Below are 18,418 nucleotides of genomic sequence, written 5' to 3' on the forward strand. Positions count from 1 at the left end.
CATGTGTCAATGGTATAGGGAATCCACTATCCATTTGTGTTATAAAGATCAGTGTGTAAGCCATGACATATCTGTTATAATATTTCTCAAAGAGGCAAGTGGTACTACAAACACCTGTTTACAATGTCTTCTATCTCTGAATTGATACTCTGTGGCCTTAATCTAGCCTCCCCACAAATAAATGTATTTTTTTATCGTTCCGTTGGTAGAACGTAAAATTGTGTTTTTTTTTTTGTTTTAACGTAGGGACGTTGCGCGTCGCCGTCCAAATTGTGTTTTTTTTTCATAAATATTTTCTTTTATTTATTTTTAATTTTGTGACATTTCTATATAAAAATAAAAACGTCTATACATGTAAAATATTTTTTTTTTATATATTTTATATTGTATTTAATTCGCAAAAGTTTATATATATAAAAAAAAAAAGAAAAACAACTAAAATAAGTGCCCCTTTTGTGCCTGCCTCCGCGTCGCATTCGTGTTTTTGTCATCATCGTCATCAAAATCTCTTCAAATACACAAAAGTTATGCTAAACAATCTCCAAGTAAACGAAGCAAACGCCTTGTAAGAATTTTCTTTTTTCTTATAAAAAAAAAAAAATAATTCTTTTAATTGTTTTTTTCTTCTCTTTTTCAATGTAATTTTTAGATGATTTTGTGCTTGAGTTAAAAAACAAACAAAAAAAAAAGTGGAAAATAAACCTTTTGTGTTTTATATAATACAATTTTTTTAATTGACAAAAAAAAGGAGCTAAATAGAAAACATTTTTAAGACAACATATTTTTTTATATCTCTGTTCTGTTACAACTAACTACTACCAGTTTCCTGCTCGCCGCCTCCGCGCTCCACCCTTGTAGAAATCCAAATCATGATTTCCAAGAAAAATTACAGCAACAGTCGCTACCAAAAAGTGGTAAGACCGGATTTTTCCTTTTAACTTGAATCGAATCATTTGTGCCATTCATTTTGTCATTTTCTTTTCTCTTTATATTATATTCTTTTTATTTTATTTTGTGTATTTTTTTTTTTAATTGCAATCGATATACATAAATTTATATTATATTGATTTGTTGTATTTTGTTTTTTTCTTTTTATATAAAAAAAACAAAAATGAAATAGAAAAAGAAATAAGGAAGTTATAATTAGTAGCAGGTGTGTTGAGGTGTAACTTGTCTCTTTTTTTTTTGTTGTTGTTTCTCGTTCAAATATACTGGGAATAAATTTGACACGGACGGAAACAAGATGCATAATTAAGCAAAAGTTGGTTGACTCAATTAAAAAATTTAGCTGAAAAGAAGTAGTCATAAATTAGGGCGTTTATTATTATTATTATTTGTATGTGGGTCAGAAACCCATCGAGTGGGACGGAAAATGAAAAAATATTTTTAATTATATTTATAAAAGGTATTCCAACTAAAAGACAAAAATATTTTGGCAAGGCTTGGGTTTTTATCAAAATAATGCTTTTTTAATGCTCATAATGAATCTTTAATTGAATCGTCAGTTTTAATAAAGGAATAAGTCCTTTTTGACTTTTTGATAAGACTTTTTGATGCAAATGGCATCTTTAGGCGTAGACAAATCTTCTAAAATGAAAAAAAAAAACAAAAAAATATATTTTGGGTGTCGAAGTTACAGGGCTTGAAAAATTTTATAAGTTTGAAAAACAGAATGGGTCATATTCATATAATTATGTCTACTAAGCTCTTTCTTAGCTATTACTCTGGAAGGCCAGAGTTTAGCCTATTCATAAACAATTTTAGACCTATTTTTAGGACTAAACCTGTGGTCTTACTATGGTCTTAACGTCTATGAATAGCAGCTATTTAGCTTAAACTGTGGACTTAGAAGTTTTAACTTAGTAAATCTTTATAAATATGGCCCAATACATCCAGGATTTCAGACTACTGACTATGTCTTAACTCAGACGTTCACGGATTTTAATTGCATAAAACGTTGAATGGGTTATAAGTACGGTGACCATCCGTCCTGTTTTACCCGGGACAATCCTGTATTTCAATAGGCTTGTCCTGGGATATTATTTAAGAAACCCGACACGTATGCACTGCCGCACAGTGTGGCCAATGGTTTCAAAAGCTGGCAAAAATAGCTATTTTCAAATTGTACCGAACTGCCAAATACAAATTTACTTTAATAAAGGGATTAATAAGCTACACAAAACCGGTTTTTATTCCACGGTTTAAGTAACGCGACACTTTAAAATGTCGCCATTGACGAAATTATTCGTTATTTACCTTTTTCTAGCTCCCGTCTGTGTTTCAAGTTTTAAGTGCTATTTCGTTTAATCAAAAGATAAAAATTTGAAATAAATATGGAATTACAAGCAAAAGGGAAGCTTTCGATTCTCATTCCTCTTTTGAATTATGAGTGTCTAGTTTGTTTGAAAAAAATATTCGAATTCGGTGTCTTTAAAATCATTCGTTTTTTGTGTGCGTCATACAAACTCGTTAAGAAAAAGTTCACAAAGGTGTGAAGTGGCGCTTTGTTTTTGGTGTCCCTTTATTGTTGAGAGTGTCGTCTTTCGTGTCAATTAAAAAAGTGGTGCCCATGTTTGCCCCTTTTTGAGTAAACACTATGTGAAATTATCTAAAAATAACGATTTTTTTGTATATATTTCTCAGATTCCGGAAGTACTGACAATACAGTTTAACAGAATTTTACTTTTCTGAAGGTGTTAGAAATTCTGAACTCGTATCCATTGTCAGAATTATTCTATTAGCCAAAACTGAAAGTGTGTACGGTTAGCATTGTGGCTAAAAATTTAAGGAAATAGTGTTGATCTACACAATGGAGACGCAGGCGCAGCTTGAGATATCTCATACATGAAAAAAGATCGGAAAATTTGAAACGGTTCTCTGAAGAAGATGTCCGCGTCAAACTATGCTTAAAGAAATTACCACACTTTTTTACCCATAACCTCATAAACATTCAAAATAACGTGTTTTTTTTTGCATTTTATAACGGTAATATTTCAAAAAACGGAAGCTAATAGAATATTTCTTTCGTGGATTCGAGTTCAGCATCCCTAAATCTTTCAGAAACGTATGTTTTGGTTCTTCGGACAAAAAAAGTTGAATTTTGTTGACCAGTGTATTTTTTCATTAAGAAGATTTTGTTATGACTAAACCGTTGAGTCAGGTCTAAAATCTATTTTTAAGAATAATCTTATTTAAAAAAAAAAAAAAAACAGTAAAATCTAAGTATTGAACAAATAAATAACAATTTTCTTTCTCAAACAACTTCAAAGTTAAAGGTAACAGATACTTCTGTCCTTATAATGTGCGTTTTTGATAATTTTTCATAGAATCACAAACACAAAAGTTGTCGCAGTTTTGTGCTTTAATATAGTATTTTTACCCATAACAAACTTAGAAACGAAGAAAAATAATTTTTGCCAACTTTTCCTACCATCGGCCACACTGTGTGCCGGTCAATAGAATAGGTTCACCTTGTAAACGGCAAGGAAGAGCTTTTTTCGCTTAAAAAAACCTTTTCGAGAAAGCAGTTTCAAAGCATGTCTTATTTCCTAACTTTAAATCAGAAAAAATAGTTGAAAAACTATTTTAACGGTTAATGTATGTGTATCCTGTTTAGGAATGTTACTAAAAAAAGGCTTATTTTAATTGGTCAATAGAATAGGTTCACCCACTTTAAAGTAAGTTTGGGTTCAAAATAACTTTATTTATTTAAATACCTATGTTTTAATTAAAATCAAGTTGTAGACCGAATAAAGAAAATTACAAAAAAACTATAAAGAAAAGAGCCTAAAAATGAAAAGAAATACGCACTATCCTTTGGTTGGTATTCGACTTTTCCGTATTTCACTGCAAATTTATGCAAGCTAACTCCCAAAATGACTTTTTCAAAGTTTAGTAATTTATTCGGACCCTTTTCCGCAGTATAAAGAGGTATTCACACCGTCAGAACAGTTTTACTGTAGAAAAACGAGTAAAATCTAGCACTTTTGTAATAGTCTTTCTACTCTTCAGACCTTTAACTTGTTGGAAAAGGTCGGAAATGTTTTGTTCGTGAATTCTATGAGTGTAGAAAATAATTTTCAAATAAAATATAATCAAAAAAAGAAATTACATAAAAAAAAGTTATACTTTCCGAAACCTAATGGAGTTTTTGAGATAGTTGTTAATTAAAAGGGTTTTTTTTTATTATAAATTCAGTAAAATTAAATCAATATTATCGATAAAAACTATTTTACATTAACAGTTTAGTCGTTTTCGTCTAATTTTCCCAAATAAGACAAGTGAACCTATTCTATTGACCGATGAAAAAACGTCTTTTTTTGGAGCTTTGCAATAAATTGTATTAATTTTTTGTTTTGATAGTTTTGAGTTAGTTTTTTTTTTATAAATAAGTTGGAAAAAGGGATATCTTTGAATATGAATCCTTCGGTTTTTGTAGGCGCAAAATTCAAATCTTTATCGTTTATAGGGTGAACCTATTCTATTGACCGGCAGTGTAAGTGTACCGTATTTTGTAATTTGTCCCATGACTGTCCATTATGTAGTTCCAGCTTGTGTTTGTCAGTTTTTTTTTCAAATAAGGAACAACAACATACAAAGGAACAACTTTTGAAATTAAGCTGGATTCTTTCTTCTTTCATATTTAAGGAAATATTAAATGTTGAATTAAATATTACAACATTTCAAAATCATTTAAAATAAAATTAAAATGTTAAAAAATAGCTCTCACTATTTTGATTTCAAAATATTTTTTTTTAGAAGTTATTAACAGATATTATAAGAGAAGATAAAATCGCGGAGTGCTATTAAATAAGAGGTCGAAATTGAAGATAGAGGTGCAAAATCCCCCTTTTTTGTTTTCTTCCAATACTCATTCGACTCAAATCCACATAATCTTTATTTTATCTGAAGGTCAAACATTTGAAAACAGTAAAATATAGAAGCTATTCAGTTCTTTGCGTTTTCTCAATAATTTAGCAACATCAATTAATGATGTTCATGATGAATCTTTAATTGACATTTATACACTCTCTGGAAGTTAGTAGATTTTCAGCCCTATTTTGAATGAAAACTCACGAGGAATTGTTTTCGGGAGAAAGTCTCCGAATTGAAAAGCTTAGAAAAAATTTGCTCCATTTTTATTTTGTCATCATAAGTACCGAAAAGAGAAGGACAAGATTAGATATAAATCGAAAAAGGAACGATATTCTAACACAATTAGCCGGAAGGAGTTTTCATTCAAAATAGGGCTGTTTAGTGTTTATGTCAAACTCCATTGCAAATGATTGACAATCAAATAATGTTCATATAGATGTTTTATCAATTCCATAATATCTTCAAGTATAAGACATGCATGGTCAAAGGGATAATTAATATGCTTTGGTAAACAGAGCCTCATATTACCTATCTTGTATAAAATTATAAACCGCCAAACGGCAATTATATTTTTGTGTTTAAATAGGTACCTACCTAATCGAAAGGGGTGAATTGAGATAGCTAATAATTAAAAAAAAAGAAAATTGTCTATAGTTTGTATAGTGCGACTAGTCATACTTTACAAGCCAATCCCCCGCTTTCCCCATACAAATACTATACACAATTTCAACCCCAAACAGCAATTATAAAATTAAGACATTTTCAATTACTGCATTGCATGCTCAAATACTCATGTATAAATGAGAATATGCTAAAATGCTGTTTAAACAGTTTTATATTTACAAGTGTATTTAACTGTCTTGTTATAATAAACATGCATAATTAATGATTGTTTACAGTAGTTTTTTTTTTTTTTTTTTGCAAAATAGAATAGAAAGAATTAAACTTTGAGGAGAACAAGAACATTTTGTCATTTATATTTTATTTAGCCTTCAAAACTCATAAAAAAGAAACCTAGTAAGTTAAGACTACTAAGCAAGATAACACTAATCGTTTTTTGTTGCAAGTTATAAAAATGAGTCACCACACAGTTGTTCGTGTTTCAATTCATTTAAGGGAAGAAGAGAAGTGCAAAAAAGGCAAAAATGCATAAATGCAAATGTTAATTAGACCGAAACTTGATAAATTTTTTTTTTGTAATAGCTTCAACATCAGTAGCGTAGCTAGGCCTTTGAGGGCCCGGTATCCAAATTGTTTGAGGGCCAATCCCCCCTTCTAGACTGGGTAATGTTTAGTTAAGTTTATTGGTTTAGCATTTCGACTTTTATTTACATGGTTCATTTAGACTTTCTTGTTATTTTTTTCTGACGTGTTTAGAGTACAAAGCAATTAATAAATAATAATAATTTAACAATTAAAATATATTGAATAATTTAATTGTAATAATGGCCTTTTAAGCTAAAATTGATACATTTGCAGGGTTTTTATTTAATAATTTATTTACTTAAAAACACACACATTGCATCGTGTGCTAAAAAAAAATAGCTTCCGCTATAGACATTCCAAACTCAAAAACACAACCTTTCCCATGTAAATCATATGGGAAATAGAAATTTGCGATGCGGCAATACTCTTAATATTAATATTAAGGGCTGTAACTTTTACAGTATTTTTTTTCGTCATTTCCAACAATATTTTCGATGTAACTATAAAAGAAAAAAAATATTTTTTTTTTGAATCAGTCTATTATATATGTATGTATATCTCGGGAGCCCTGTTACATGATACAACTGATAGAGCATAGATACGCCCCTGATCAACACTCAGTCGAAAAAAAAAAACGAAAAAAGTTCTCAAGCATCCGCTTCACTGCGATATACAAATACATACTAAATAATTATAAAGTACAATTTTTTCTTTACTGAAATTCATTTAATTTGTACTAGGTATTTTTTGTTTAGAAAATTAAATTTTTTTGGTTTAGTTAACATCTGTGAACGTCCAAATAAAGTGTGCTACTACAAATTTTTTATTAAGGTAGAAATTTAAAAATATTTAAAAATAATCTTTCAAAACTAGGAACTTCAGTAGCACTAATAATAATAATAATAATAATAATAATAATGTTAACTATATGCCTGTAAGACCTAAGGTCTTTTTAATGCATACTGCACGGCACTAGTTAGAAGGGATAGAAAGATAAAAAAGAGTTTTTGTTGGCACAGTGAATTGAGAATTGAAATGATTATTATCTCATAATTATCCCACGGGTGGCGTCCAAGCTGAGGGATAAATAATAAAAGAATACTGCCTACGGTAGGGCTCGAACCCACACCTCCAGGCTAGCAGTCAAGCACTACATCCACTGCACCAATGCCACCCACCATTGCAAACTTATACTTTGGTCTGCTAACACTGGACAACATAAATTAACCCACAGCACGAAACAAAGTATTTTAAGGAAAAATTTTATACGTAGTGCTGTATTTTGGACCTGGCCAAAATTTGATCACGTCAAATAAGTTCCAAATAACTTAGGATACATTTTCATTTTATTGGTTCAGGGTATTTCTATTGAAACGGTAGCGACACAGTTACATCATTTTTTGTTCCTGGGTTGTGTACTATTCAGCAAAAAAAAAAAATGGAACTTGAAACAAAACCACGCTTTCAGAAGCAAATATATCGAAAAAAGCATTTTTTTGTGGTGCCTAATACTTTTTTTCAAGACTGTATATCAAGTTATGCATTCGTACAGAAAAAAAGTAAGGATAACAATTTTCCATGATATTCCGATGATAGAGAATACAAAAAAAAGGGCCCGGAAGTCCGTCTTTCTCTATAAGGAGCTACAACCTAAACGGATGAACCGATTGACTTCAAACTTGGTATGTAGCAGTTTTTGGAGACTCTACAGAGAGGTTTTTGGAGTTAATTTTGTTGGACCAAAAATAACGGTACCTGTCATATACTTATTTCGGAATAGTTAAAACAAAAAATGGCTCCAACGATTTTGTTAAAAATATTCAAATGTTAGTTTTTAAAGAAGGGTTATCTTTTGATGAAAAATTTTTTTTTTTTTTAATCATTATTAACGGTACACGTGAAATGTTATTTATAATGTATTCTTTTATTGTGCCCCTTTTTTAACAATTACAGTTCGTAACTACGCGCTCTTTGAAGGATATGAAAAATAGAGCCTTTTTTTTTCGTTCGAAAAGTTATGTTGGCCAGTGTTATATTTCTGGTAATTCGTTCAATCGTAGCAAACAAATATGAATTTTTTTCTCCAAAAACCATCCTCGGAACTTGCTATGATGATGCTTAGTTTCAAATTAGAAAAGTGTTTTTTTTTTTTCATGCAAAATAAAGTATTACATTACATTTTCAGTCAGATTGTCTTGGTTTTAGTTCCAAGAGATGAAGCTTCGAAAAATAAAGTAAAAAAATTAATTTCAAAAACCCTTTCAGTAGAGTTTCCAGAAAATGTTATACACGAAGTTTGAAGCTAATCGACCCATCCTTTTAAGTTGCAGTTATTTATACAAACAAACAAACAGACAGACGGACTTGCAGGGCCAACTTTTTCGCATTCTGTATCACAATAATGTCATGTTTGATTGTTATATCAACTCTTTTTCATGAATTCATAATTTGTATACACATAGTACCTATATCACATTCAAAGCTCTTAATGGTTATACCTGTAGAAAGATTCTATATATTCTTGTGGTATCACATTGGCCCATTCTCTGGACTAAGTGTGACCACCTTACAGTCGGCAGCCATTTATACTTAATCTGACTTTGGTTATTAGAAACAAATTTAATTAAAATGCAAACATACATTCTTTCTAGTCATTAAAACATACATACCTACATGCATATACACACATACATATATTCATTGACATAAACATAAATACAAAACATAAAATGAAATAAAATCTCAACACAAAACTATCAATCTTTGTGCATAGTCTAACCAGTCAGACTATACAAACCATTCATGCATATGCATGTATATGTATATAAAAAAAAAATAAATAGATATACGAGTACATAGCACATCTTGTATTTTAAGCTAAAATGATTCAAACAAAAAAAAAAAACTTGTTTTGTCCACTTTACGCCTAGGCTTGACTCCGAGATAAAAAAAAATTATATAGGTAGGTATATTATTATGAAAATGTTTCCATAACTGGCTATTTTCGATGTAATCAACCATAAGAAAAAAAAAGAAAAAAAAATACGTAGGTTGTAGACTGTTATACCAGTGAAACTTGCCCATACAACTAACAGAATCAAGTAATAGGTAAAAAATAGAGATAAAATAATAGGTACAACAACAAAAAACAATGGGAAAAATAAACAAAGAATGAACGCAATATAAAAGAAAAAGAAATCTTACCTAACGAAAGATGCATGTGCGTTTTTTTTTTTAAATTTTTTCTTACAGTAAACTATTAAATTGTAACGTTCTAACTATGCGAAAATGAATAAAAATGTTACATATAAACTAATTAATATACATGTGTAGGATTGCATATAGTACATTTAAAATATAAAAAAAAAATATTGTGAAAACTTGGTAACAATAACAAGAAAACTAGAAACAGGGTGTTCCAAAAATCAACATCCAAACGAAAACGGGTTATCAGAACGGGTTATCAGAATAATTAATAATGAAATGCACGGCTAGATTTTATTCCAGAAAATTCATTGATCCTTTTTATAAAGAAATTTGGTAAATGAATATGCCCTGACTATACCCCTGGTCATAGAAAAATGATTTATACCTTTTTGAAAACGTTGTTTAATGTAGACAAGAACCTCATCAAAAAATTTGATTTAAGTCTGATTATGATTATTTAGAAACAGTTTTTCCACTAAGGAACTTGATTCTCGAAAAAAAAACCTAAATAACGAACGCTCTGATGTACATACCTATGAGTTTCTTTCATTATACAGGGTGGTTCAGGAGTAATGTGTCAAAAATCTAGAGTGTGTAGGTTGGGTCGAGACAAGAAAAAAATCGTATAGGGGTCTATTCCCCCTCGTTTAGCGAACAAAATTGACTTAATTTGGAAAAAAAAATTAATAAAAATCACCGGTTGCACATGCTATACCCTTTTTTAAAGCTGAAGAAAATTAAATAAAGCCATTTTATGGCATAGTTTTTGAAAAATCAAAATTTTGAAAAAAAAAATTGGAAAAATAAATTTCGAACTAATTTTTTTTCAAAATTTTATGTAATTAAGTACTGATTTAATTTTTAAAATTCGATGCTTTTATTTGTTTTTAAAGAAAAACAGAAAACCGGTTCCAAAAATATCTTGTCATTTTCGAGAAATGACCAACTTTTTTCTAAGAAACCTCTTTTTTTTATTAATTTTAACGTTGCTGGACTTGTTGATAAATTAACTTATGAAACATTAACCATATTTCTTCTACTTGGATGCATTAACTAATATAATATATGTATATACATACTTTTTTATTTCGAAAACAAAATTCAATTTGAAAAAAAAATTTCAATAAATATACTAAAAATGTATTTTCTTTTTTGTTTAAGAAAATGTAAGCGATGACGTTCCTATAATCTCTAATCCGTCGGATAATGAATATTGATTTCTTCTCACAAACAAAAAAGGAAAAATGTGTCAGCCTGACATCTAAAACGCATTAAACTACCTGTCTGAAACAGATAGAGCAAGCAGAATATTTTATTCTACGAAAAACAACAAAACGCGGGACTACACTACACCATCGCATATATATATAACCAATTAAAAGCGAAAATGAATTTTTTAGAAAGAATAACCTGCACAAAATGTGACGTACTAAGCATGTTGTTAAGATATTCGTTCTTAGTTATAATACTTTCTACAAGTCTGTCAGCATGGGCACCAGATTTACGTCCAAAATTAACACCAAGTAAGTTGATTATATTAACTATCACATTTAATCAGATACTATTTCATCTTTTTTTTTTTTAATTATATTGTTGCCATTTGAAGAACAAGATGTTGTTTTTCGATATTTTGGAAATCATACAGATTTTTTTAAAATTCTTGACTATGATCAGACAACCCTTTTACTTGGGGCACGAAATGCCATTTTCAACATCACCTTTGATGGTCTGCGTGAAAATTACAAACTCGAATGGGAATCATCGGCTGCCGATCGAGAGTTGTGTGCTCTTAAAGGCAAACGCGAACAAGATTGTCAAAATTATATTCGAGTTTTTGCTCGAACAAACGATGGTCAAATAATGATTTGTGGTACAAATTCGTATAAACCACGATGTCGTCATTATGCAATAACTGGTGACCAGACATTCGATTTGGTGAAGGATGTGGAAGCTCAAGGTCTATGTCCATACAGTCCCACACACAATAGCACATATGTTTATACAGGAAGTCAACTTTACTCAGCAACTGTTGCCGATTTTTCTGGCAGTGATCCCTTGATATATCGAGAAAATCTTCGAACGGAGCAATATGATTTAAAGCAATTAAATCAACCGGATTTTGTTGGAGCTGTCGAAAGGAATGGCTATGTATTTTTCTTTTTTAGAGAAATCTCAATGGAATATATGAATTGTGGAAAGGTTCGTTATTTTAATTTGTTTAAATTTAAACAGGGCAACACTTATTTTATATATTTTTGTTTTCAACAGGCAATTTACTCAAGGGTTGGAAGAGTTTGTAAGAATGACCGAGGTGGACCTTACACACTATCGAAAAGTTGGACATCGTTTTTAAAAACAAGACTAAATTGCTCTGTTCCAGGGGAGTATCCATTTTATTTTGATGAAATACGTGAGTTAACTATTGAAAATATGTAATTTTATTTATTTAACCGAACTGACGATTACATTGTCCTGCGTGCACCACCGATCATCATCCAAAACCAAGTAAATTCCTTCTTTGATTTCAATAGGATCTTTAAGTGATAAACTTACTAGATCGACACCGTTTGCTTACTGCCATTCTGATTCTTGAACTCTGTATTGTATCTTTAGTTGATTTACCCGAAACAAGCCGGCATTGGTTATCAGATAGCCGTGTTATTTTTCGCTCAACTATCATCAAAGTTTAATGTGAAGAAGAAGGTACTTTCCACCCACTGATAATGCATTTGGATACGGGCCATTTTACACATAGCCGGAAACCGGGTAAACGGCCCGGATAAGAAGAATAGTGGCACAACTAAAATATCTTCTTCATTCCATATATTTTACATATCGACGGTTAAACTTCATAACGTCGTAAGTCGTTTTTGCAAGTTTTTCAGAAATCAAAAAACAATATGTTATGTTTCTTGTTTTTGTATGGGATGTATCAATACGAGCTTTTGAATTTCGTCATTCCTGAAAAATGTTCAAAAGAACATTATTGAACTGAATATACCAAAAGATAGCTCTGAATTTTCTGAATTGTTTGCATTAATAATTTTTTTTTCGAATTTTTTGACTTACGAGGTTATGAAGTTTAACCGTCGATATGTTGTGCCACTTCTTCGTTATAAAAAAAGTTATTTTTCTTCATAACAAAGCAATAATCTCAACAATAATAAAATGGGGTTTACTCCACTCCTGCTTCATATCATCTTTAGTACATGTAGAAGCAGGTTTTTCAGAACATAACCATATGTGTGAGTTTAATATGCTCACAACTAACTAAAGTCTGATCTGTTATCAACTCCCTAATTTATTCTAAATTTTCTTCTAGTAATACAAACCAATAATTTTTTTTTTTAGAAGCAACAAGTAACATCATAGAAGCACAGGAAGGTACCGAAAATGGTAGCGATCTGATCTATGCAGTATTTACAACATCAATAAATGCAATTCCTGGTTCAGCAATTTGTGCGTTTTCACTCGATGACATATTGGCAGCTTTTGAAGGACGTTTTAAATCACAAAAAGATAGTAATTCAAATTGGCTACCCATACAATTGGAAGATGTACCAGATCCACGACCTGGTTTGTGTGTGGATGATTCAAGAACTTTATCAACTCAGTCGGTGAATTTTGTCAAAAATCATCCTCTAATGGAGACAGCTGTACCAGCGCTACATGGACGCCCATTATTAACTAAAGTTACAATGGATCATCGTTTGACTTCGATAGTTATCGATGCAAATGTATCAGCTTTAGATAAAACTGTTTATAACATTATATACGCCGGAACAGGTAATATCAATTAAATTATTCCAACAAATCAAGTGCTTTTTATCAATATATAAGCAATTCATTATTTTTTACATCAGATAATGGCAGAATTATAAAATTCATCAATATTTCACCATCTGTTGACAATCATGGACGTTTGCAAACTGTTATTATTTTCGAAACTCAAGCCCTACCCCTGGGTACACCAGTTCGAGAACTAATTATAGCTCATAAAACTGAAACACTCATTGTCGTTTCTGATGGTGATGTTACATCGGTTCGATTGCATCATTGTGCAAATGTGCAACGTTGTGAGGACTGCATTAGTTTACAAGATCCGAGTTGTGTATGGGATGTTCATAATCACGAATGCAAAGCCCTTACAAACAGTCGTAACTTAACTCCAATGATGATGGATAGTTATATTCAAAGCCTGAATACAACTGCCAAAAATACATTGAGATTATGTTCGAAATATGGTGATGTTGGGAATCGTGTTGATCAAAAAAATGGTCCATTTGTTTCACAATCGACAAGAGGAACAGTTTCAGGTGTTGGTAAGTCACTTCCGACGTTTGAAGATGATGGTTACGATGTTAATAAAGGCGTAAAACCGGAGATAGGTGGAAGTGATGATGGTTTTATCATTGGAACGTTTAACAATGAAAATAAAATCACTCTTACCTCAGTTGACTCTAAGGATTTGCTAAATTCTGTTCCAGGTTGGGAATGATGATATTTAATTGCATTCAAAAATATTTATGTTTATGGTTTCCTATTTTATTTTTTTTTTTAGATTCTCTGAATATGGATGAGAGTTTGAGTGATGAGAAACGTTTGCAGTTAGCTGGAAAAAGTTTTTATTGGATTCTTATCCTCATAGCACTAACATCAGTTTTTGTATTTGGGATTGTGGTCGGTTTTGCATCACGTCGAATTTGCAAAGCATCTGCATTTCACGCTGAACACAGAAATCAATTAAATCCGTAAGTATAAAATTATTTAAAATAAAAATCATAAAAAATTTTTTTAAATAATAAGTTCACTTTCAAGTTAGTTTTTATGTTACAAAGAGTCGTAATGCCTAATGTATTGTAATTAAAATAAACATTGGACTACTCAAGGAGTAATCTTATTCTGTTAATCGCCAATATGGTCTAGAATTTTACAGACTATTTTGAACTGCACAATTATCAATGTTTTTTATTGGAAAATATGATTTTTTTCTTATTTTCTTGATGACTTGGATCAGGAAATATTTTTACAAATAATAGTTTTTCAATTGGGCCCTCTTTCGTTTTTGGGCCCTTTTTCAAGATTGCTCAACAGTGATGAATGAAAGCTTTGGAAGATTACTTTATTTTATTATATTCATTTTGTAAAAAAGTATTCAAAATAAAAAAAAGGGTGGTAACACTCACAAAAATGTGCAAAGGGTGATGTCGAATGTTGAGAAAACAGAAAATTATCTAAAGCAAACTAAAAAAATAGATTATCGTTGATTGTTTACCCTTATTTTAGTTAATGTAACTGTTGCTTTAACAAATACTATAAATGTAAAAAATATACATATTTTTAAAACTCATTTTCTTTTCTTTTTTTTTATTTCAGAAAACCTCGATCATTTACCAATCGAAATAGTGGAAAAGATGTAAACCTTTTAGTAAATTCAAATGCATTTTCCACAGTGCCTTGTAATAACAAAAAGGATAATATTGACCAGGACTTTGTTGGTGAGAAGGATCGCAGTCATGAATGTAAAAATTCAACAGAAAATCTAGAAAAGGAAATTCCATGTAAGACCTCAACGTTAACTAAAGTTAAACGAACATATATTTAGTTAAAATTGTGTGATATTCTTTATTGTTAATTTTGTTTGGGATTTATACTAATATCTAATTTGATTTATAAAACAAAACAAAAAAAATTATCGAAATATTCGAGGCATTAATTAGTTAGATTTTCTGAAAATCTATTGATAATAATATAAAATTTGGAGAAGAAGTAAAAAAAAAAAAAAATGTGATAGGAATTAACAAGATTTTTGTTCAAAATATTTAAATTATATGTATAGTCTTTTTTTAAGAAAGCAAAGCTAGCAAATATGTCTGAGGTACGATTTCTCTGTAAAATATTTTCACAAAAGAGCTGATGTTAGTATGATATTAATGTTTTTTAATAAGACTGGACGAAAGAAAAAAAAAATTCCGATCAAATCATTCATTTAAAGTTTTTTTTTTTTTTTTTTGATGCCGGTTTGAAATGGTGGCTAACTGTTTAGGTTAACATCAAGAATTTTGATATTATATATAATAGACTGATTCAAAAAAAAATTTTTTTTTTTGTTCAAAGCATTGTTGAAAATATTATTGGAAATGACGAAAAAAAAAATACTGTAAAAGTTTCAGCCCTTAATGTTAACATTTAGTACCGCCGCATCGCAAATTTCTATTTCACATACGATTTGTATGGGAAAGATTGTGTATTTATGTAGAATTTTTTTATCTTTTTAATGGTTCATCAAAAAGGCTAGATTTAATCATTTTCTTGCATAAAATTGAACGCTGTACAAAATTGTATTAATAAAATATAAAAAAAATGGACGCGAAAAATTAATTAAAATAATTTTTAGTTGAAAAAATTAATAATTCGAATTTATTGAAGAAATCTAATATGATAGTATTAGGGGTTTGAGAGTTATATAAAAGGATCTGTGAAACCAAAACACAACATAGAATACAAATATTCGAAAAGTTTGCCAATTTTTTTGAAAAAACCTAAAAATTTCGTCAAAAAATGAGAAAAAATTACTTTTTATATTTTAAAGCTGAATAACTTCGAAACGCGGGAGTAAATCAAAAAAATTAATAAGAGCTTTTTTGTAGAGCGGACAATTTTATAAAAGAAAATGATCTTGTCAAGCCTTTTGAATAAATCATTCAAAAGATAAAAAATTCTAAACACAAATACACAATCTTTCCCATACAAATCGTATGGGAAATAGAAATCTGCGATGCGGCCGTAATAAATGTTAACATTAAGGGCTGAAACTTTTACAGTATTTTTTTTTCGTCATTTCCAACAATATTTTCAACAATGCTTTGAACAAAAAAAAAAATTTTTTTGAATCAGTCTAATATATAACCTCATATAATTTAATTTGTTTTCTGCGCTGATTTAAGTGCCATTCATATGGGCTGCGACCTCGTCTACGAATAATTCTTTTAAAGCTTTTTCTAAAGCAAATATCAACTTGTTCTAAAATATTTAAATAAAGTGAACATATTTGCATATTTGCGTAAAACTAATAAAAATTACAAAAAAAACGCACTTTAATATTTTCTATGCGACCAACAACTGCGATTCCCAATCCACAAATACGAAACGCATTCCACAAAGCTACGAACAAATAATTCGCTCGAATTTAACCTCAAAAATAAAATATCATTTCTGTTTTTCTGCTTTTGTGGTGTCTTGTCTAGAAAAAAGGAAAAAATTATTTGCAAATAATACTGGCAACTTTTGAGATAGGGATATTGCGGATGTAGATATTTTCAAATCCAGGGATGTGAAAAAACTCATCACTTGAAAAATCTAACAAATCTTTAAGAAGGTCCTTCAGATGTAGGTAGCATCTTCATATGAATGGCATATTACAACTGCTTTCTTTGCAAAAATACTTTATTGGAAAAAATCTCGTCCTTGAAAAAAAAAATAAATAAATATGAAAAAAAGTAAGAATATAAAGAAAAGTAAAGATAAATTAAGTATTGAAAATGAGTAGATAAATGCTGCCTAACGAGTCCACAATCATTTTTATGTGATTAAAGTTACAAAAATATCATTTGTATTATTGTCTGACTGATAAAAAAAAACAAAAAAAAAAAATAGAAACGAATTTAAAATAAAATAAAAAAAGTAACGAATTAACAAATAAACGTATTACACGTAATAAAAAAATATATATTCGATTTTCATCATAGACGTTTGACCTTATTAGTGGCGCAAGTGCGCATGATATTCTCTTCATTGATACAGAATAATTTCTCAAAAAGTAGAGATAGAGATATATACGACGGAGGAAAAAAATATACATATTTCTTATTGCGTGTCTTATCAAACATTTAGAAATTGTTATTTATGTTTTCTTATTTTATTTATATTATTACTGACGGGTATAAGCAAGAAAAAAAAACTTTGTTTCTGTAGAAAATATTAAAAATTTTATGCATGAGATGTGAAATTCTTGCTGGCATTGATTGGGAGAGCTTTTAGTGAGAGTGCAAAATAAATGTCTCTCTTCACCAATACCAAAACTTTAAATTTCACTCAATTCTCTAGTTTCCTTCTGACTCAAAATGCACTCAAAAGCGTACAGATTGAGTGCATAATTTGGAGAGATATCCTTGAAATTGTCGAGAGAAATTCGCGAGATACACCATAGATACGATTGTACTGACCATGCGCGTTAAAAGTCAAATTATAACAGTTTTACGAGCAAAAGCTTTCATTACCCCTATTATGTAAGTCGTTTGTACTAAAACGACTTTCTGGGAACGCCTAAATTAGATAAAATGAATATACCTATCTGTCTATAGCCATGTTTGCCAGTTCAAAAGCTAAAAGCTTAAAACTGTACATGATGAATATTAAAACAGAACAAAAATTAAGTGAAGTATTTTATGGTGGTGTTTTTGAAACGGTTTTTCAAGATTGACAATCTTCTTAGATGCTGATAGATTTTGATAAGTTACTTTTAGGACTTGAATTTATAATGGACTTAGTCGAAATTGGTGCTAAAAATAGAAAACAAAATCAAGTTTTGTTTCAACACCATCATCATAAAAAAAAACACCACCTCGTTATAACATCTGCCTAACTTAGACGTGTTCATAAAGTCAGATCTGCAGATAGCTTCTTATATTTTGTTCTGCCACTTCCATTGATTGATTTCATTTACACAATATTTTTAATATACCAGCATCGCTTCAATGATAATGATAAAGTCTTCCTTTCAGATAATGTATTCGTTCTTTTCTAAATGATTACTTGTTCTCATACACCTTATTAACGCAATTTGTTAAGTTCTTGATTTTCTTGTTATCTTGTGACTTTCCTTGCCGGCAATACCCATGAAAGTATTAACATTCATCGAACTGTGTGACTGTTAAAGTCTACTCTATATAATAATGTCTTAAGTATTCTCATTACCACTTACCACTCTTTTCCTGAATTTATCAATCCTAGAACTTTTTTTTTTTTCAAATTGAACATTCTCAAATGCAGAAAAGTATTAAGTGAAAAGTGTATTAATCAAAATGTATAGAAGATGCACTAATATTTTTGATCGACTCTCGAATTTATA

General features: G+C 29.9%; 1 protein-coding gene across 1 annotated transcript; it reads left to right on the forward strand.

The window, feature by feature from the left end:
- Positions 1 to 649: 649 nt before the first annotated feature.
- LOC129920517 (semaphorin-1A) lies at positions 650 to 15,237 on the forward strand. Its single transcript, XM_056001807.1, has 8 exons — positions 650 to 914; positions 10,450 to 10,811; positions 10,895 to 11,487; positions 11,557 to 11,698; positions 12,640 to 13,074; positions 13,152 to 13,775; positions 13,850 to 14,039; positions 14,665 to 15,237. Exons 2-8 carry the CDS (start codon positions 10,676 to 10,678, stop codon positions 14,891 to 14,893), a joined length of 2,349 nt encoding a protein of 782 aa, XP_055857782.1. The 5' UTR covers positions 650 to 914; positions 10,450 to 10,675; the 3' UTR covers positions 14,894 to 15,237.
- Positions 15,238 to 18,418: the final 3,181 nt, after the last annotated feature.

The sequence above is a fragment of the Episyrphus balteatus genome, chromosome X (assembly GCF_945859705.1).
Source record: "Episyrphus balteatus chromosome X, idEpiBalt1.1, whole genome shotgun sequence".
Taxonomy (NCBI): Eukaryota; Metazoa; Arthropoda; class Insecta; order Diptera; family Syrphidae; genus Episyrphus; species Episyrphus balteatus.

Excerpts from the sequence above, each read along its gene's own strand:
- LOC129920517 (XM_056001807.1), top strand. The coding sequence starts at position 10,676 with ATGAATTTTTTAGAAAGAATAACCTGCACAAAATGTGACGTACTAAGC. Across the intron at positions 11,488-11,556 it reads AATATATGAATTGTGGAAAG|GCAATTTACTCAAGGGTTGG; the intron begins GTTCGTTATTTT and ends TGTTTTCAACAG. Across the intron at positions 13,776-13,849 it reads TTTGCTAAATTCTGTTCCAG|ATTCTCTGAATATGGATGAG; the intron begins GTTGGGAATGAT and ends TTTTTTTTTTAG.